The 22118-nt window shown below is 46.1% G+C and overlaps 2 protein-coding genes across 5 annotated transcripts in view; both read left to right on the forward strand.

Moving 5' to 3' along the window:
* The window catches only part of LOC117093612 (zinc finger protein 813-like), a 361257-nt gene extending 355556 nt beyond the window's left edge, over nt 1-5701 (forward strand). For 3 of the 4 annotated variants that reach the window (XM_033228962.1, XM_033228963.1, XM_033228964.1), the window contains 3 exons: nt 969-1095; nt 2588-4654; nt 4739-5701. In XM_033228962.1, coding sequence (XP_033084853.1) covers nt 969-1095; nt 2588-4654; nt 4739-4911 — 2367 coding nt within the window. In that variant the 3' untranslated portion in view covers nt 4912-5701. The remainder of the gene's footprint in view (nt 1-968; nt 1096-2587; nt 4655-4738) is intronic. The other variant, XM_033228965.1, reaches the window with a different exon arrangement.
* The window catches only part of LOC117093626 (zinc finger protein 888-like), a 385964-nt gene that overhangs the window by 7950 nt on the left and 355896 nt on the right, over nt 1-22118 (forward strand). The window lies entirely within an intron of this gene.

Genomic DNA, 22118 nt, shown 5'->3' on the forward strand with positions numbered 1-22118 from the left:
ACGGCCAAGCCCAGGGTTTATGTAGAAAAGACATCATTTGCAATATATATACTTTTTTTTGTTTGGTTAGAAAGAGTGTCACACTGTTGCCCAGGCGGCATTGCAGTGGTGTGATCTTGGCTTAGGGCAACCTCCGCTTCCAGAGTTCAAGCAATTTTCTTTCCTCAGCTTCCTGAATCACTGGGATTACAGGCACCCCCCCCCCCCACCATTCCCAGCCAGTTTTTTAATTTTTAGTAGATACAGAGTTTCGTCGTGTTGGAGAGGTTGGTCTCGAACTCCTGACCTTAAGTGATCCATCCACCTTGGTCTCCCAAAGTGATGGGATTACAGGTGTGAGCCAATATGCCTGGATTTATTAATATATATATAGATACACATATCTATATGTGTATATATAGGTGTGTGTGTATATATATATATATATTTTTTTTTTCAGATGGAGTCTTACTCTGTAGCCCAAGCTGAAGTGCAGTGGCATGATCTTGGCTCACTGCAAACTTTGCCTCTGGTTATCAAGTTATTCTCCTGGCTGAGCCTCCCAAGTAACTGGGACTAGAGGTGTGTACCACCACACCTGGGTTTTTTATTTTTATTTTTTGTATTTTTAGTAGAGACGGAGTTTCCCCATGTTGTCCTGGGTGGTCTCAAACTCCTGAGCTCAGACGATCCACCTGCCTCAGCCTCCCAAAGTGCGGTGATTTTAGGTGTGAGCCACTGTGCCAGGCCATATGTTTTTTATATTGTCCATAAAACTGAGACGTCCACAGTGACTTAGGGGATTTTAAAATCTATCCTGAAAAAGTACAAGAAAACGCAACTATACAGAAAAATTGTTCAAAATACCTTAATGTGGATTTGTCAGAACACAGTCTTGGATCAATCAATACTTATTTTCTCTTTTCTATTTCCTGTGAAGGTGCTAACTCCGTCCTCCATGTTTTGTTGAAATGTGTTTTTCATTTTAGGGACGCGTGACTTTCAGGGATGTGGCTATAGAATTCTCACTGGCGGAGTGGAAATGCCTGGACCCTGTGCAGAGGGCTTTATACACGGCCGTGATGTTGGAGAACTACAGGAACCTGGAGTTTGTGGGTGAGGAAAATGTCCCTCTAGACATGAGGAATCTGTCCTTGTCTATCTTGGCTCTTCCTGGTTTTGTATTCTCTTGTGATGTTGCCCCGTCCATGCTTTTGATGTACATGTCATTGTTTTCTGCAGTGATGACCCTCCTATCTGTCATGGATAGCTTCTTAGAGCTGTCTGTTTTTACATAAAAACAGAAAATTCATGAACACTTTGACTAATACAATTGAACATCATCCTGGCAGAGATGTCCCTGGAAGCCCTGAGCAGAATTGTCAGCGTGGCCCAGGATACGAGATAGAAAGCATGACACTGACTGACAAGTGTTTCCAGCTGTGGTTCTGGTTTTGTTTTCTTTTCTTTGTTTGTTTTGAGACAGAGTCTCCCTCTGTTGAACAGGCTGGAGTGCAGTGTCATGATCTCAGCTTGTTGCAACCTCTGCCTCCTGGGTTCAAGCAATTCTTGTACCTCAGACTCTCAAACTAACTAGAATTACAGGCACCTGCCTCCATACCTGGCCGATTTTTGTATTTTTAGTAGACATAGGGTATCACCATATTGGCCAGGCTGGTCTTGAACTCCTGGCCTCAAGCAATTTGCCTGCCTCAGCCTCCAAGTGTTGGGATTACAGGCGTGAGTCACCACACTTGGCCTTTCGTTCTGGTTTTTGAGAACCATCACAGAAGCATCTCTCGCTGGCACTGTGACAGTGTTCATCACATAAACTAATGATGATTTTCTCTAAGCAGCAGTCACTGCTATAGACAATTCCTCCTAGGGAGGACATCATTCAGGCTTACTGCCTCATACATATGAGGCTCTTGACTGAAGTCTTTTTTTTTTTTGACACAGAATTTTGCTCTTGTTACCCAGACTGGAGTGCAATGTCATGATCTCCACTCACTGCCACCTCTGCCTCCTGGGTTCAAGCAATTCTGCTGCCTCAGCCTCCCGAATAATTGGGATTACAGGTACCCACCACCATGCCTGGCTAATTTTTTTTTGTTTTGTTTTGTTTTGTTTTGTTTTTGTTTTTTTTTTTTTTTTTTTTTTGAGGCGGAGTCTTGCTCTGTTGCCCAGGCTGGAGTGCAGTGGCCGGATCTCAGCTCACTGCAAGCTTCGCCTCCCAGGTTCCCGCCATTCTCCTGCCTCAGCCTCCCAAGTAGCTGGGACTACAGGCGCCCGCCACCTCGCCCGGCTAGTTTTTTTTTTTGTATTTTTAGTAGAGACGGGGTTTCACTGTGTTCGCCAGGATGGTCTCGATCTCCTGACCTTGTGATCCGCCCGTCTCGGCCTCCCAAAGTGCTGGGATTACAGGCTTGAGCCACCGCGCCCGGCCCAATTTTTGTATTTTTAGTAGAGACAGGGTGTTTCTAAACTTTGAAGATCACATTTGGGAAGTTTAAGTATTGCTTTTTGTGTAATATTTACACACTTCAATATTAACTATTATTTACCATCTGTACTTAATTAGAAACCTATTGGTCTTTATGTTTTTTAGATAGCTTTTTAAAATTCGTGATGGAGTTCTCATCAACTGGGCACAGTAATACTGGAGAAGGGTTCCACACAGGGACATTGGAAAGACATAAAAGTCATCCCATTGGAGATTTTTGCTTCCCAGAAATCAAAAAAGATATTCATCACTTTGAGTTTCAGTGGCAAGAAGTTGAAAGAAATGGCCATGAAGCACCTATGACAGAAACCAAAGAGTTGACTGGTAGTACAGATCGACATGATCAAAGGCATGCTGGAAACAAGCCTATTAAAGATCAGCTTGGATCAAGCTTTCATTTGCATCTGCCTGAACTGCACATATTTCCGACCGAAGGGAAAATTAGTAACCAAGTGGACAAGTCTGTCAGTGGTGCTTCCTCAGCTTCAGCATTCCAAAGAATTTCTTGTAGACTCAAAACCCATATTTCTAATAAGTATGGGAAGAATTTCCTCCATTCTTCATTATCCACACAAATACAGGAAGTACGCATGAGAGAAAAACCTTGCCAATATAATGAGTGTGGCAAAGCGTTTAATTATAGCTCACTCTTAAGGAGCCATCACATAACCCATTCAAGAGAGAAACAATATAAATGTGATGTATGTGGCAAGATCTTTAATCAGAAGCGATATCTTGCATGTCATGGTAGATGTCAAACTGGTAAGAAAACCTACAACTGTAATGAGTGTGGCAAGACCTTCAGTCAAACATCGTCTTTTACATGCCATCGTAGACTTCATACTGGACAGAAACCTTACAAGTGTAGTGAATGTGGCAAGACATTCAGTTGGAAGTCATCCCTTAGATGCCATCATAGACTTCATACTGGAGAGAAACCTTACAAGTGTAATGAGTGTGGCAAGACCTTCCATCAGAAGACATCCCTTCAATGCCATCATACAGTTCACACTGGAGAGAAAGCTTACAAGTGTAATGAGTGTGGCAAGACCTTTAGTCAGATGTCATCCCTTACATGCCATCGTAGACTTCATACTGGAGAGAAACCTTACAAGTGTAATGAGTGTGGCAAGACCTTCAGTCGGAAGTCATCCCTTATATGCCATTGTAGACTCCATACTGGTGAGAAACCTTACAAGTGTAATGAGTGCGGCAAGACCTTCATTCGGAAGTCATCCCTTATATGCCATTGTAGACTCCATACTGGAGAGAAACCTTACAAGTGTAATGAGTGTGGCAAGACCTTCAGTCAGAAGACAACCCTTACATGCCATCTTAGACTTCATACTGGAGAGAAACCTTACAAGTGTAATGAGTGTGGCAAGATGTTCAGTGAGAAGTCATCCCTTAGATGCCATCGTAGACTTCATACTGGAGAGAAACCTTACAAGTGTAATGAATGTGGCAAGACCTTCCATCGAAATTCAGGCCTTGTAATTCATAAGGCAATTCATAGTGAAGAGAAACCTTACAAGTGTAATGAGTGTGGCAAGACCTTCCGTCAGAAGTCATACCTTCAGTGTCATCATAGACTTCATACTGGAGAGAAACTTTACACATGTAATGAATGTGGCAAGGTTTTTAGTAGAAGACAAAACTTTGCACATCATCATAGACTTCATACTGGAGAGAAACCTTACAAATGTGAGGAATGTGACAAAGTTTACATTCGCAGATCACAGCTTGAAACACATAGGATAATTCATACTGGAGAGAGATCATACAAATGTAAGGTTTGTGACAAGGCTTTCTGGAAAAAGTCATGCCTTGTACACCATAAGAGAGTTCATACTGGGGAGAAACCGTACAAGTGTAATAAATGTGGCAAGACCTTCAGTCAGAAGTCAAATCTTCAATGTCATCATACACTTCATACTGGAGAGAAACCTTACACATGTAATGAATGTGGCAAGGTTTTTGGTAGAAAAGCACACCTTGCGCGTCATCATAGAATTCATACTGGAGAGAAACCTTACAAATGTGAAGAATGTGACAAAGTTTTCAGTCGCAAATCACACCTTGAAAGACATAAGAGAATTCATACTGGAGAAAAACCGTACAAATGTAAGGTTTGTGACAAGGCTTTCCGGAGTGATTCATGCCTTGCACAACATCAGAGAGTTCATACTGGAGAGAAACCTTACAAGTGTAATGAATGTGGCAAGGCTTTTAATCAAAGAGCACACCTTGCACAACATCAGAGAGTTCATACTGGAGAGAAACCTTACAAGTGTAATGAGTGTGACAGAGCCTTTAGTGGGAAGTCAACACTCATTCACCATCAAGCCATCCATGGTGTAGGGAAACTTTACAAATGTAATGATTCTCACAAAGTCCTCAATAATGCTACGACCATTGCAAATCATTAGAGAATCCATAAAGAAGAGAGATCTTGTGAAGGGGGCCACCCGTTCCACACCTGTGGGTGTTTCTTGTCAGGTGGGACTAGAGACTGAGAAAAATAAGACACAGAGACAAAGTATAGAGGAAGAAAAGTGGGCCCAGGGGACTGACGATCAGTATACGGAGGACCCGTGCTGGCACCAGTCTCTGAGTTCCCTCAGTATTTATTGATCACTATCTCTACCATCTCGGTGAGGGGGATGTGGCAGGACTATAGGGTAATGGTGGGGAGAGGGTCAGCAGGAAAATGTGAGCAAAGGACTCTGCGTCAGAAATCTTAAGTTTAAGGAAAGGTGCTGTGCCTCGATGTGCACGTAGGCCAGATTTATGTTTGACTTTACATAAACATCTCAGTGCAGTAAACAATATTGCCGCCAGCATGTCTCACCTCCAGCCATAAGGAGGTTTTATCCTATCTCAGCAAATAAAATGTATGATCGAGTTTTACACTGAGACATTCCATTCCCAGGAAGGAGCAGGAGACAGACGCCTTTCTCTTATCTCCACTGCAAAGAGGCCTTCCTCTCACTCATCCTTCTCAGCACAGACCGTTTATGGGTGTCGGGCTGGGGGACGGTCAGGTTTTTCCCCTTCCATGAGGCCATATCTTAGGCTGTCTCACTGTGGAGAAACCTTGGAGAATACCCAGACTTTTGGGCAGAGGTCCCTGCAGCCTTCTGTAGTGCATTGTGTCCCTGGGTACTTGAGACTGGAGAATGGCGATGACTTTTACCAAGCATGCTGCCTGCAAACACTTTTTTTTTTTTTTTTTTGAGACGGAGTCTCGCTCTGTGGCCCAGGCTGGAGTATAGTGGCCGGATCTCAGCTCACTGCAAGCTCCGCCTCCCGGGTTCACGCCATTCTCCTGCCTCAGCCTCCCGAGTAGCTGGGACTACAGGCGTCCGCCACCTCGCCCAGCTAGTTTTTTGTATTTTTTAGTAAGAGACGGGTTTTCACCGTGTTAGCCAGGATGGTCTTGATCTCCTGACCTCGTGATCCACCCGTTTTGGCCTCCCAAAATGCTGGGATTACAGGCTTGAGCCACCGCGCCCGGCCTGCAAACACATTTTTAACAAAGCATATCCTGCACAGCCCTAAATCCATTAAACCTTGAGTCAATACAGCACATGATTTTGCGAGCACAGGGTTAGGGCTAGGGTTACAGATTAATAGCATCTCAAGGCAGAAGAGTTTTTCTTAGTACAGATCAAAATGAAGTTTCTTAGGTCTTCCTTTTTCTACATAGACACAGTAACAGTCAGATCTATCTTTCACCCACAATCTGAAAAGTGTAATAAATGTGGCAAATTTTTCAGATATCGTTCATAACATAGTTCATCAGCGAACTCATACTGGAGAGAAACCTTACAAATGTCATGACTGGCAAGGTCTTCAGTCACGCTTCATCCTATGCAAATCGTAGGAGAATTCATTCAGGACAGAAAGCTCACAAGTGTGATGATTGTGGCAAAGCCTTTACTTCGCATTCACAAGTCATTAGGCATCAGAGAATCCATACTGGACAGAAAGCTTACAAATGTCATCAGAGTGGCAAGGTCTGTGGGTACTCCAGAACATCAGAAAATTCATTTTTGAGAGAATTGTTCCAAATAAAATGAATATAGAAAATCATAAAGCTTTAATTGACATTAGAGTCAACTCCTCATTGACTTGAGTTTGAGTTGACTTAACATTGAGTTCAAGCATTAATTGACATGAAAAGTGTTAATGTGAAGAAGAATGGGCCAGGTGCGGTGGCTCATGCCTGTAATCCCAGCACTTTGGGAGGCCAAGGCAGGTAAATCACTTGAAGTCAGCAGCCTGGCCAACAGCCTTGAGCCACTTTACCCAGCCTGGTTTCAATTTTTATTTTTTGAGATAGAGTCTTGCTCTTGTCGCCCAGGCTCTAGTGCATGATCTGAGCTTACTGGAACCTCTGCCTCCTGCATTCAAGCAATTATCCTGCCTCAGCCTCCTGTGTAGCTGGGATTAGTGGTGTGCACCAACACCATGCTAATTTTTGTATTTTTATTTAATTTTATATTTAATTTTATCTTTGTTTTGAGATAGAGTCTCGCTCTTGTCACCCAGGCTGGAGTGTGGTGTGATCTCACTGCAAGCTTTGCCTCCTGGGTTCAAGCAATTGTCCTGCCTCAGCCTCCTGAGTAGCTGGGATGACAGGCGCCTGCCACCATGCCTCGCTAATTTTTGTATTTTTGGTAGGGAGTTTCTCTATATTGGTCAGGCTGGTCTCAAACTCCTGACCCCAGCTGATCCACCTGCCTCGGCCTCCCAAAGTGGAAGGATTACAGGCATGAGCCACTGCGACTGACTTTTTTTTTTTTTTTTTTTTTGAGCCTGTTTTGCAGCCTTTACAAAAATCAGGGTTTTCCCACAAGCTCACGAAGATTTTCACATGAGGGACTTCTGACCATTTGTGTTGGTGTTGCTGTTGGCAGTAAAGGTCAAGCAGGAATATGGTAATAACATTCAAACTTCCCACCTTTGGCCATGATCCTACCTTTCTAGTTGATATTTTGGCCAAACTCAGTTACTTGGGAGGCTGAGGCAGGAGAATCAGTTGAACCCAAGAGGTGGAGGTTGCAGTGAGCCGAGATTGCACCATTGTACTCCAGCCTGGACAAAACAAAGTCTTAAAAAAAAAAAAGTCATGCCTTTTCTCCTCCTCTTGTGGTGTGTGCTTGACTCGTCTTCTCGCCAGGTCTTCTCACAAGACTTTCAGGAGTAAATGAGTCCTGACCAAGAAACAAAACCAAATTGTCCCATTTCCTAGTGGATTTGCATGAAAACTGGTAATAAGGTCACAATTATGTTACCATATCAAGCTGAAAATGTCACCACTGTCTGGAGAGTTGGACATGTTTCATTGGGAATATATTTTTTATCTCTGAATCTGTCATGAATGCTTTTGTTGGCTGGGTTCGGTAATATGTGAAACACTTCATTTCAAAAAAAAGTCAAGTGAAGTAATTCAATAGAGTACCTTACTCTTTGTTTTGTTTTTTTTGAGATGGAGACTCCACTATGTTCCGTGGATCACACCTGTGGTCCATGCACCTTGGGAGACTGAGGTGGGAGGATTGCTTGAGACCGAGTCTCCTGGGAATCTTCTCGTCTCTTCTAACCCATTTCATGACAGACCCTTGGACTCTACATTGTCATCTACCTGTGACCCGGAAGCCCCCCAATTCCAGTTATTCCACCTGTCCACAGCGAACCAGTATATATCTTACATGTTTTGGTTGATGTATTATGTCTCCCTAAAATGTGTAAAAGCAAACTGCAGGCTGAACACCTTGAGCACACGTCGTCAGGACCTCCTGAGGCTGCACCACGGGGGCATTTTTAACCTTGGCAGAATAGATTTCTAAATTGATTGAGACCCAGTAGATACTTCACAAACTCATGAACACAGAAAAAATCAAGAGAGAACAGGAAAAAAACTAGATGTATTGGAGAGCACAAAATCAGGACCAAAATGTGAACTCCTTCATATTTATTCAACATAAGGAAATGCTCTTCAACTTTGTGTGGAAGATAGATTACTAATATTTGATTGAAATAAAAACCCATTCTACGTAATGTTAGCCAATTTAAACCGGCAAATAGTGATCAATTATATGCATGCATGAAACTTCCTAATAAATCACTTAGTATTGCTGGTACTGCGTTCTTGGAGTAGGAGCTCAGTCTGTCAGATACATTACAGGCGAGTGGTGTCTCTCCATAGTTGGGCTTAGGTCTCTGTGTTGCATGAGTGGATAAACTGTTAAGCAGGAACCTAGGAGAGCTAGGATGACAAAGTTCATGTCCATTAAAACTAGCAAGACATATCCCTTACTGCTCACGCACGAGTCACGGCTATAAGATGTTTACGGTTAAGGAAAGCAGCTTAATGATACCTGTAAGGACAAACTCCTACAGAAACACGATGTCCAGACGACCCAATAGCCCATGACAATGTTTGCTTTTAAGATAGCAGGCTGGTCTCAGACTCCTGACCTCCGGTGATCCGCCTGCCTCGACCTTCCAAAGTGCTGGGATTACAGGCGTGAGCCACCACGCCCAGCCAAAGATAGCTTCAAACCAACAAAGTAATAAGTTTTGTCACACTGTCAGCCCACCGGCAGGGAGACATACCTTAGCTTTTATGTAGGCCCCTAGGTAAGAAAAACTTCATGAGGAGGCGTTCCCCCTGCTTTCTAAGGACGCCCTGCTGTGTCACTGGTAGCTTTCAATCAACTCTCCTCACTGCACTGGGACACTCGCCTTGAATTCTTTACTGCGCAAGATCCAAGAACTCTAACATAAGCTGTGGACTGTGACCCCATTTTAGGCAACAAAACGACTGAACGTTATACAAAAACAGACGGTTGATCTAATTTAATAAAAATAGGAATTTCGTAGTCCTCATCCACCATGCCAGGAAGACATCGACACTGGAGTCACCGTTCATGGTAACAAAGGGGCTGACAGCTGGGAAACATGGGTGGATAAGGATGAGGCAGTCAGCAGCCGCCAACTGGGATTAATGAAAAGGGCAATAGGCTGTAATCCCAGCACTTTGGGAGGCCGAGACGGCCGGATCACGAGGTCAGGAGATCGAGACCATCCTGGCGAACACGGTGAAACCCCGTCTCTACTTAAAAAATACAAAAAACTAGCCGGGCGAGGTGGCCGGCGCCTGTAGTCCCAGCTACTTGGGAGGCTGAGGCAGGAGAATGGCATAAACCTGGGAGGCGGAGCTTGCAGTGAGCGGAGATCGTGCCACTGCACTCCAGCCTGGGCGACAGAGCGAGACTCTGTCTCAAAAAAAGAAAAGAAAAGAAAAGAAAAAGGCAATAGGATCCTGAAAGGGGTAGGACATCGTGTAAAACGATGTAAAAGCTGCAGAGCCACCGGGCCTGCGAGCTTCCCATGGTGAACCTGGGACTCCCTGATAACTGCACAAACTGACGTGGGGATTTCAACATTCCGAAGCGCCCAGATTCCTGGTGTGGCTGGACTCGGGGCTAGAGTGCTGCGAAAGGAAGGTTTGAAGCAGAAAGAAAAAGAAAAGAAAACAGTCATCTGAGTCAGCCCTGGGAGCTAGGTGCAGAAAAACCATGGGTGGGTCCTGGACCCTTTCTGGGCGGGGCCTGGACACTGGGCGGTGACGGACGGGAGGGGGGAAGGTCAAAGAGGGGGCGGGGCCTGAACAGGTGCTGGGTCGTGGCTAGAGGGTGTAGGCCGCTGTGGGTGCGGGGCGTGGAACGGAACTGGGGCGGGGCAAGAGGGAGGAGGCTGCCTGGGGCCGGGTCGGACAGTCGGCAGGAGCGGCGCCAGAGGGTTATCGTCGTCTAGGGGGCGAAATCCCGAAGGTGTGTGATTCTAAAGAGCCAGTCCCGGAGGGGGCGGGTCCGGGCTCTCTCCTCAGCTGGGCCATGGATGTCGTCTGCTGTCATCCTCTCCCTCTAGGACTGGATCCTCCGGGTTCCGATTGGTGGATTGATCTTCATGTGCCGTGATGTTACCCCTAATATCACATGGATGCTTCCTGCCCGAATATTTCAAGCAATAGAAGGTAAAACAACTTACTGTAGTGGATCACTTGTGATGAACGCTGAATAGTTTTTCCTCTTAAATTGAAAATGGCTTTAATGCAAAGGGCCTTTTTTGAGCAGGTAGAGTCGCGCGTGCTGCAGACGGGGCTGAGCTCCCCTCCGTCTGGGGCAGGGAGGGGGAGAGGGGCAGGGACCTCGGTAAAGGGGTGGAGTGGGGCGCTGGTTGCAGCGGGGCTGACAATTAGAAAGTCTTATTAAACTAAGCAAAGTCCTGGGTTGTTTGAGTGGATAATGGAAACTGAAAGGTGACATGCAAAACTGCCTATTACACACAGGAGGTGGAGGATAATTTCATATTTCATGGAAGTAAAGTCAGGTCTTAGAGCGGTGGCTCACATCTCTAATTCCAGCACTTTGAGAGGCCGAGGCAGGAGGATCGCTTGAGCCCAGGATTTCGAGATCAGCCTGGGCAACGTAGCGAGACGTCGTCTCTACTAAAAATCAAAAAATGAGTCAGGTGTGGTGGTGCACGCCTGTGGTCCCACCTGCTCGGGGCACTGAGGTCGGATCACTTGAGCCAGGGATTTTTATGGTTGCAGTGAGCTCTAATCTCGCCACCACACTCCAGCCTGGGTGACAGAGCGAGACCCTGTCTCAAACAAACAAGCAAATAAATGAGAGGTATAATTCCTCCTTTGAAAGTAAAAAAAGATTTTTTTCGTCTCTTTTCCTAGGACATTTATTTAGAAAATTTGTAAATGTATTTTCTCTGTCTCCTGAGGCTTTTCTTTAGACAGAGTTTTGCTCTTGTTGCCCACACTGGAGTGCAATGGCGTGATCTCCGCTCACAGCAACGTCTGTCTCCCAGGTTCAAGCGATTCTCCTGCCTCAGCCACTTGAGTAGCTGGGATTACAGGCATGTACCAGCATGCCCAGCTGACCTTGTATTTTTACTACAGATGGGGTTTCTCCATTTTGGTCAGGCTGGTCTCGAACTCCCGACCTCAGGCGATCTGCCCGCCTCGGCCTCTTAAACCACTGGGACTACAGGTGTGAGCCACCGCGCCTGGCTTGAAGTGGTATTTTTTAGAAACAACGTAATCCTTTTCTCAGCTTAAAAACCCAGGGATGTATTTCTGAAGGACTTGGGGTCTCTCTTTGAAAGGCAAACAACAAGGGAGACAGTACCTGTACCTCGGTAGGAAGTCAAATATTTCAAACATCAAATAATTCCAATGTAAAGGTATGGACCTTTAAATAATTCTGAGCTTTGAAAGGAATGTGGTCATGCAACCTGAGTCCAGTGGTATGCAGACCCAAGTTCTAAGAGTTTTCCTGACCAGACGCGGTGGCTAACGCCTGTAATCCCAACAGTTTGGGAGGAGGAGGCGGCTGGATCACTTGACGTCAGGAGTTCGAATCCAGCCTGGCCAACGTGACGAAACCCCGTCTCTACTAAAAATACAAAACAATTAGCCAGGCTTGGTGGCTCCCGTCTGTAATCCCAGCTAGTTGGGAGGCTGAGGCAAGAGAACTACTTTAACCCAGGGGGTGAAGGTTGCAGTGAGCCGAGATCTCGCCACTGCACTCTAGCCTGGGTGACAGATAAATACTCTGTCTCAAAAAAGAAAAGAAAAGAAAAATGTAACTATAAGAATAACAGTAATAGATCTCTTCCACAAATGTGCTGGGACAACTCACTGGATATTCACATGAAAAAGAATAATGTTGGATCCCTATCTCACACAATCAAAAATTTTACTTAAAGAAATTTTAAAAAGAGAGAGAGAGAGACGAGGAAGGGATCGCTGCAGGAGGAGGTGTTACTTTGCCGCCCAGGCTAACTTGAAGCCCCAGGTTCAGCGATCCTCCCGCCGCTGCTTTCTGAGTAGCTGCAACCTCAGGATTTCAGCCCTGTGCCCGCATCTCTGCTGGGTTTAAGCAGCAGGTGGTGACCTCACTCCTTCCTGGCCTGAGCACTCCGTCCCGCATCCCAGGCGGTGGCCCTAGGAAAGTCTCTGAAGCTGAGCGTACGGTGGACTCTCCCTTCCCAGTGAACGAACATAAAGGGAGAGGATTTCTATTCTATTATTTGGGCCCTCAACCTGAAATCGTTACGCTCCACCCAGGCAGGGCTTTGCATTTCGCATTCTAGTTTGCATCGCCGTTTCAGACAATTACAGGGCTTTTGAATCATGCCTCAGCCTTCCTGGCCGGTCCCGCCTGCAAAGCTCGAAAAACAGAGGCGCTGGGAGCGAGGTTCAGAGGCGCACAGGTCCCGCCCCGGCCCCGCCCTCTGCTAATTCTAAAGTGTACGGTCTCTCCGTCTCGCGCCCCGCCCCTACCTCGCCCAGGCCCCGCCCACCTTCTCGTGGGTGCCGCCCCGGCCTGGCTTCTGTCCTGCGCGCGCAGATTCGCGCAAACCTGGAAGCGGATCGCGTGGAGTGACGGTCCCACCGCAGCGGTGAGTTTTGCGCTGTGTTAAGTCTGCGTTTCCTAGGTCCCCGGCGCTTCTGTACCTGGGACCTGGGGTCCCCATAGACCTGGAAATTCTCACCCGTCTTCATTCGCCCAGAGCAAATGTAGACGTCCCCGTGAGAGTCCAGGGGTTGCTTCCTTTTTGGGTTTAAAGTGGCCCTGAAGATGGTCCATTCTTGGATCTTTCTCTTACGGGGCAGTGTATACACTTCCCATCGCGTAGTTTTCGTGCTCAAAACCTTTTTCTGACTCCTCCCGACCCGCACTTTTTAAAGTCCTTACGGCAAGGCGGATTCCCGCCCTTGGCGCCTCCCAGCCTTGTCTTAAGGCGCCGTCGCCCCCCACCTCCCTCCTCGTTCCGGGCCCTTATGCTCCCCAGGTCTCCCCACCGCAGTCACCGCTTATCCTGAGCCCGCGTGGGGGAGGTGCCCGGGGCTGTCCTATGACACCGGTTGTTCTTGCCTGCCCAGTCCAGCCCCTGGAAACTGCGCTTCTTTCTCCCGGATGCGGGCGTCTTACTCCAAAGCCCCCTGGATTGTGTGGGCCAAAGGGATCAGGAGACTGAGAGAGAGCAGTAGAAAACCTGAGACAGAGAAGAATGAGAAAGACCCTAACAGATGGCAAAGTAGAGGATGGCTGAGGGATTTGCCAAGAGAGCAAAAATGAAAAAAAAAGAAAAAGAAAAAAGAAAGCAGGAGGAGCAGATCCCAGGGAAAAAGAAAACAAGAGCTAGAGAGAGAAGAGGAGAATGAGAGATGTGTACAGAATTAGGGAGGGAAGCACAGTAATGAAGACAGAGGAGCTGGGCGCAGTGGCTCACGCCTGTAATCCCAGCAGTTTAGGAGACTGAGGCAAGGGGATTACTTGAGTGCAGGAGTTCGAGGCCAGCCCGGCCAACATAGTGAGAACCCCATCTCTGCCAAAAGAAAAAAAAAATTAACCGGGCGTGATGGTGCACACCTGTAATCCCAGCTACTCTGGAGGCTGAGGCAGGAGGATTACTTGAGCCCAGGAGGTCCAGGCTGCAGTGAGCCGAGATCATGCCACTGCACTCCAGCCTGGTCAACAGAGCGGGACCCTGTCTCAAAAGATTAAAAGGGGTGAGGGACTTTGGGTTCAGATAAATGGGTGAGTTCATTGGATATGATTAGTTGTGACATGTTGACTTCTCTGTATATAATCTAATAACTTAAAACTTGTTTAAATTACACAGATGATATTGAGAATTTTAAAATTCCTATCTATAAGGCATGTACATTCTATAAATCTTGGCATCAGAGGTCAGCTTCCACTTGGAATCCCTATACAGCCAGAGGGTAGTGACTTAATTCAATTGTGAGACACTCTCTTCCCTTTTCCCATGGTGGGGTAGGGGCAGTGAAATGGGAGAATCATTTTCTGTTGTTATGTAATAGTTTTACTTTAATTAATGTATCTTTTGAGACAGGGTCTGCCTCTGTCCCCCAGGCTGGAGTGCAGTGGTGTGATCTCCTCTAACTGCAGCCTCGACCTCCTAGACTCAAGCAATCCTCCTGCCTCAGCCTCCTGAGTAGCTGGGACCACAGGCGTGAGCCACCAAACCTGGCTAAGTTTTGTACTTTTTTTTTTTTTTTTTTTTTTTTTTGCAGAAATGGGATTTTACTATGTTTCCCAGGCTGGTCTCAATTCTGGCCTCAAAGGATCTTCCGGCCTTGGCCTCCCAAATTACTGGGATTCCAGGTGGGATTACAGAGAGGAGCCACCGTGCCTGGCCTACATAGTCATCGTTTGTTTGTTTGTTTGAGATGGAATGTCACTCTTGTCCAGGATGGAGTGCAGTGGCACAATCTCGGCTCACCGCAATTTCCGCTTCCCAGGTTCAGACGATTCTCCTGCCTCAGCCTCCCGAGTAGCTGGGATTACAGGCATAAGCCACCATGTCCAGCAAATTTTGTGTTTTTAGTAGAGACGGGGTTTCTTCATATTGGTCATGCTGGTCTCAAACTCCCAACCTCAGATGATCCACCTGCCTTGGCCCCCCAAATGCTGGGATTACAGGCATGAGCCACCACGCCTAGCCCATAGTACTTTTTAAAAGAGCAGTGGCTCACGCCTGTAATCCCAGCACTTTGAGAGGCTGAGGCGGGTGGATCACAAGGATCACAAAGTCAGGAGTTTGAGACCAGCCTGACCAACATGGTGAAATCCCTTTGCTCCTAAAAATTTTTAAATTAGCTGGGTGTAGTGGCACACGCCTGTAATTCCAGCTACTTAGGAGGCTGAGACAGGAGAATCACTTGAACCTGGGAGGTGGAGGTTGCAGTGAGCCAAGATTGTGCCACTGTACTCCATCCTGGGTGAGAGTGAGACTCCATCTCAAAAAAAAAAAAAAAAAAAAAAAAGGACCATCAAAGCTGAGCATGGTGGCTCATGCCTGTAATCACAGCACTTTGGGAGCCAATCACCGAAAGTCAGTAGTTCCTGACCATTCTGGCCAACATGGTGAAACCCCGTCTCTAGTAAAAATACTAAAAAACTAGGCCAGACGTGATGGCGTGCACCTGTAGTTCCAGCTGCTCAGGAGGCTGAGGCATGAGAATCACACGGACTTGGGAGGTAGAGGTTGCAGTGAATCGAAACGATACCACTGCCCTGCAGCCTGGGGGGCAGAGCGCATCTTCATCTCAGAAAAACAAAGAAACAACAACAACAAAAAATGAAAGCAAAAGGGACATCGAAAGTGCTTTTGTTCTCATTGTGTAACGTATTTTCTTTCTGGTTCCTCTTCATTTCTTTCTTCTTTTTTTTTGCAGTTTTACTTTGAGATAAATCTTGGTTTTAAATATTTCTTTTTTAATCCATAATCACTTCTGAAAGATGCCTTTGTGGCATCCTATAACCAGCTCACATCATTCCTTTCTGTACATGTATATGGTCCAGTTATTTTCCCGCTGACATCTGAATTTGTTCGATTTTTGAAAAAACAATTTCAAAATAGTTTCTGTTTGAAATTAGTTGCGTCCGATCAGATCGAGGTCTGCATGCTTTCTAGTCTTTATTATTTATTGGAAACCTTTAATATCGAAATGTAATTTAACCAGTTAGTCTATTTTTCAGTTTTCTTTTTTTTTTTTTTTTTTTTTTGAGACGGAGTCTCGCTCTGCCGCCCAGGCTGGAGTGCAGTGGCCGGATCTCAGCTCACTGCAAGCTCCGCCTCCCGGGTTCACGCCATTCTCCTGCCTCAGCCTCCCGAGTAGCTGGGACTACAGGCACCCGCCATGTCGCCCGGCTAGTTTTTTGTATTTTTAGTAGAGACGGGGTTTCACCATGTTAGCCAGGATGGTCTCGATCTCCTGACCTCGTGATCCGCCCGTCTCGGCCTCCCAAAGTGCTGGGATTACAGGCTTGAGCCACCGCGCCCGGCCAGTTTTCTTTCCTTATGTCATTTGTTAACATCTTGAGCTGTGAGCTATTAAGTGCATGTTTCCCTCAAGGCACCTCTGGGCCATTTGGACAAATGTTGAAAGCCCAGCTCCTCACTGTGGCTCCACAGCCCGGTGTCCAGGGCCCCTGCCAGTGTCCAGCCTCCTCCTGGGAGCTTGCCCGCATCTCCTGACTCCCTCTGCCCCAGGCATATTGCTTTTCTCTTTTCCCAAACACGAAAACCCTTCCTGTCTCAGGTCGCTGTCCCTGCTCTTACCCTATGTCCCTAAATGATCACAGCCCTGCCCCTTTCTCCTCTTTCAGGTCTAGGCTGAGAGATGTCTCCCATGCCCTCCCACCCCCATCTGAAGTTCCCTCTGCCTGTCAGTCTCTATCATGTTACTCACATTTTATTATCTCTGCATCAGTCGCATCAGAAACACTCTTCTTATTTTATTTTATTTTTTTTGAGACAATCTCACTCTATCATGCAGGGTGTGAGTGCAGTCTCGTGACCTTCTCTCCCTGCAGCCTCTATCTCCTGGGTTCAAGCGATTCTTCTGCCTCACCCTTGCAAGTAGCTGAAATTAAATGTGTGTGCCCCCACACCTGGCTTATTTTTGTATTTTAATTTAAATTTAATTTAATTAATTTTACTTTTGAGTCTCAACCTATCTCCCAGGCTGGAGTGCAGTGGCGTAATCATGGTTCACTGCAACCTCCACCTCCCGGGTTAAAGCAATTCTCCTGCCTCAGCCTCCTGTGTAGCCGGGATTTACAGACTCCCACCAAGCCCAGCTACTTTGTCTATTTTTAGTAGAGATGGAGTTTCACCATGTTGGTCAGGCTGGTCTCAAACTCCTGACCTCAAGTGATCCACCTGCCTTGGCCTCCCAGAGTGCTACAGTCATGAGCCACCACGCCCGCCCCAACTTTTGTGTATTTAGTAGAGACAGGGTTTCACCATGTTGGCCAGGCTGTTCTCGAACTCATGACCTCAGGTGATCCATCTGCCTAGGCCTACCAGTGTGCTGGGATTACAGGCAAGATCCACCGTGCCCGCCCCGAGATACCGTTCTGCCTGGATTATTTTGAGTGTTTTTTGTCTCCCTTTGTTGGAGGATACACATTTCCCATCTTGGCCACAGGACAACTGCAGCATCTTCTCTGGAGTTCAGTGCAACTTCTCAACTTCTCTGGAGTTCAATGCAACTGCAGCAACTTCTCTGGAGTGCAATGGTGCAATCTCAGCTCACTGCAACCTCTGCCTCCCGAGTTCAAGCAAGTCTTGTGCCTCAGCCTCCCGAGTAGCTGGGATTACAGGCATGTGCCACCACACCTGGTTAATTTTTTTATTTTTAGTAGAGATAAGGTTTCACCATGTTGGCCAGGCAGGTCTCAAACTCCTGACCTCAGGTCATCTGCCCACCTCAACCTCCTAAAGTGCTGGGATTACAGGCATGAGCCACCACGCCTGGCCTAGAAGTTACTTCCTTGTTAAGGCTGACAATATTCCATTTTACATATAATACAACATTAGGTTTATCCATTCATCCATCAATGAACATTTGGGTTGCCTCCAGATTTTGGATACTGTGAATAAGGCAGCTATGAACATGGGTGTGAATACATAACATTTTGAAACTGAGTTCTTTCATCCAGTTGAATGCCTTTGATATTCAACCATGAGGTTGTGCACCTCAATCCTTCATTCATGTTTATTGCTGAATGTTGTCCGTTCTATGAAGGTACCACAGCTTGTTTATTCATCTATCCATTGCTGGACATTGTTGGGTCATTTCCAGCTTTGGAGATTATGCTCTAATGCTATAAACGAACCACATAGATCTGGTTGTGGTGATATAACATTTTTATTTTTATTTTATTTATTTATTTATTTATTTATTTTTATTTATTTATTTATTTATTTATTTATTATTTATTTTTGAGACAGAGGCTTGCTCTGCCGCCCAGGCTGGAGTGCAGTGGCCGGATCTCAGCTCACTGCAAGCTCCGCCTCCTGGGTTTACGCCATTCTCCTGCCTCAGCCTCCCGAGTAGCTGGGACTACAGACGCCTGCCTCCTCGCCCGGCTAGTTTTTTTTTTTTGTATTTTTTAGTAGAGACGGGGTTTCACCGTATTAGCCAGGATGGTCTCGATCTCCTGACCTCGTGATCCGTCCGTCTCGGCCTCCCAAAGTGCTGGGATTACAGGCTTGCGCCACCGCACCCAGCAATGTTTTTATTTTTATGTTTAAACATTTAAGATAGTCTGAGGGTTGTACCTTTTGGAATTCTCTTTTGATTAAATGTAACCTTTAGCTTAAAATTTTAGATTCCATTTGAAAGTAGATTACAGAGTTTTACAAAACTCATTAGAATATACAAAAAACAGAACACTGGAAGACTACTAATATATCATGAAACCCCACAATTCTCACTAAAGTTGTAGTAATAAACATCTGTTCAAAGAATAAAATAGTGATGCTGTTGAATTAGTTCCACATGAGCATAACAGCTCCCTTACCTGTCTTCATCCCTGATACAGGGAAGGGATAGAAATTATGGATTAGTGAGGAGGATCAAGAGGGAGTGGCTTTGGGTATTTGCCTAACCACAGATCTCAGCTTGGGGATAGGGGTAATGCAAATATATGTCAGATAAATATTAGTTACTGCTTGTGTTGCCTAGCAAACCAGGAAATTTATGATCCCCTGTGTAGATTTTTGTCCCACAAAGTGAATTTTCAAAAGCAAAAAGGAAAAATGTGTTTTCTCAAGGCACTTTTAAATTCTCCTTGTCCGGCCGGGCGCGGTGGCTCAAGCCTGTAATCCCAGCACTTTGGGAGGCCGAGGCGGGCGGATCACGAGGTCAGGAGATTGAGACCATCCTGGCTAACACGGTGAAACCCCATCTCTACTAAAAATACAAAAAGCTAGCCGGGCGAGGTGACGGGCGCCTGTAGTCCCAGGTACTCCGGAGGCTGAGGCAGGAGAATGGTGTAAACCCGGGAGGCGGAGCTTGCAGTGAGCTGACATCCGGCCACTGCACTCCAGCCTGGGAGACAGAGCCAGAATCCGTCTCAAAAAAAAAAAAATTCTCCTTGTCCAAAAAGAGTTACAAAGAGGTACAGAGGGGCCGGGCGCGGTGGCTCAAGCCTGTAATCCCAGCACTTTGGGAGGCCGAGACGGGCGGATCACGAGGTCAGGAGATCGAGACCATCCTGGCTAATACGGTGAAACCCCGTCTCTACTAAAAAACACAAAAAAAATTAGCCGGGCGAGGTGGCGGGCGCCTGTAGTCCTAGCTACTCGGGAGGCTGAGGCAGGAGAATGGCGTGAACCCGGGAGGCAGAGCTTGCAGTGAGCTGAGATCTGGCCACAGCACTCCAGCCTGGGCGGCAGCGCGAGACTCCGTCTCAAAAAAAAAAAACAAAACAAAACAAAAAAAAAAAGAGGTACAGAGGGATGACTTTGAGCTCTGCTCTTTGTCCCGTACCTGTGAAGATAAGCTATCAATTTACATTGTCTGGGTGAGATTCAACAGAATTGTTTTAGGGTAAAGGTTTGGGGGCCCACAAGGAATATCCCTGTGAGCAAATTGTGAGGGGGGCTATGTAGTCCTTTTTATTTTATTTTATTTTTTGAGACACAGTCTCACACTGTCGCCCAGGCTGGAGTGCAGTGGCACGATCTCTGCTCACTGCAAGCTCCGTCTCCCGGGTTCACGCCATTCTCCTGCCTCAGCCCCCCAAGTAGCTGGGACTACAGGCACCCACCACCACGCCCGGCTAATTTTTTGTATTTTTAGTAGAGGCAAGGTTTCACCGTGTGAGCCAGGATGGTCTCGATCTCCTGACCTCGTGATCTGCCTGCCTTGATCTCCCAAAGGGCTCAGATGACAGGCGTGAGCCACCGCTCCTGGCCACCATTTTTAAAAAAAAATCGTTGTAGCTATCTTATTTAGGAAAAATTGGGAGGCAGGTTTGCCAGATGCCGTTCGCAGGCTGACTTTTCCTCTCCCTTTGGCTTAGTGAGTTTGGGGTCCCAAGATTTATTTTTCTTCCCCACCGTAATACTTGATAAATAGAAACAGGTACAGAGAAGCAACAGGGAAAAGTTAGACTGGTCTCTTTGGTATTGGAGTCAAGGACAATAGTATGAACACATATGTAGCTATAGATAGCTAAAGCCCATAACCCCTGGACCAGTCTACCCAGGAGAAAAAAAGTACGTGGTTAGATAAACACAGAAAAATTAGTAACATGTGTGTAAACATATTTCTTAGGTCTGCCTGCTGAGAAGGCCAATTAGCAATGATACCCCAGCAGCAATGGGAACACCCAGCACCCACATCTTGATTTCTGAGGTCATTCTCTAATAAAAGGCTCCTTGGAGAAGCTGCTGAGTCCAAGGTATGGGTAGGGAAAATTCAAGATGAGCCTGGGAGATCGTGTAGTGGCAAAAAGCAAGAGTAAGGAAGTGCTCCAAAAACAAACGACTGAGGTGACAGCAGAGAGACAGCAGAGCCGACCTAAAAGGGTACCTGCATTCTGTCCCCGATTCTTTGCAATTAATTCAGTTATGACACTACCTGGTGTTAACAAGGACTTCACAAGTTAAGGGCTGTAAACTAAAAATACAATTCTTAATCCCCCAACAGACTGAGCAGACTCCCTCTTGGCCAAGGGGAACCCAGAAAAATCCTAAAATCTGAATCCCAGACATGATGAGAAGAGAGGTTGAACGGCCATCATGGGAAGGGAGGTTGAATGGACCTCCTTATACTCCCTCCCTTTTGGAGTTTAGGCACCACTGACCGGCATTGATATTAAAACAGAGATCATGGCCAGGTGCAGCGGCTCATACCTGTAATCCCAGCACTTTAGAAGGTCAAGGCAGGCAGATCACTTGAGGTCAGGGGTTTGAGACCAGCCTGATCAACATGGTGAAACCCCGTCTCTACTAAAAATACAAAAAAAATTAGCCGGGCATGGTGGTGCACACCTGTAATCCCAGCCACTTAGGAGGCTGAGGCAGGAGAATCGCTTCAACCCAAGAGGTGGAGGTTGTAGTGAGCTAAGATCACACCACTACACTCCAGCCCTGGTGACAGAGTAAGACACCATCTTTAAAAAAAAAAAAAAAAATTAGATCATAAGACTGACAGAATGGACTCTCCGTGGTGATAAGATACCAAATTATAAACAAGACCTAAGGCCATGCCAGGCGAAGGTTAAGTCATGCCCTGCAAACCATAAAATGTCATTAAACATGCTTTTCAAAATTAACCCAGTATAATGTGGCTTACTTTCCAACCTGACATCGGTAGAAAATCACACGGAAGGTAGCAGATCCCCTTACCTTAACTTAACCATTCCTAATACTGACTTCAAGTCTTTGGAGCACCTAGAAAAAGCTTAACTTTTCAACCAATTGCCCCCTGAAGAATCCCTAAAACCCATCTATGACTTGTAAGCCCCGCTTTGAGATGTCCACTTTTTCAGACTGAACCTATATATACCATTCGTGTATTAATGATTTTTACCTACAATTCTTGTCTCCCTGGAATATGTAAAGCCAAACTATAATCTGCACCTGAAAGGCTCACTTTCTCAGGACCTCTTGAGATTGTGTTGTTCTGGGCCATGATCACTCATACTGGCTCAGAATAAACCTCTTTAAAATGTTTTAGAGTTTGTTCTTGTCTGGAGGAAGGGGAGGAGGAGAG

The sequence above is a fragment of the Trachypithecus francoisi genome, unplaced genomic scaffold (genome assembly GCF_009764315.1).
Source record: "Trachypithecus francoisi isolate TF-2019V2 unplaced genomic scaffold, Tfra_2.0 Lachesis_group12, whole genome shotgun sequence".
Lineage (NCBI taxonomy): Eukaryota > Metazoa > Chordata > Mammalia > Primates > Cercopithecidae > Trachypithecus > Trachypithecus francoisi.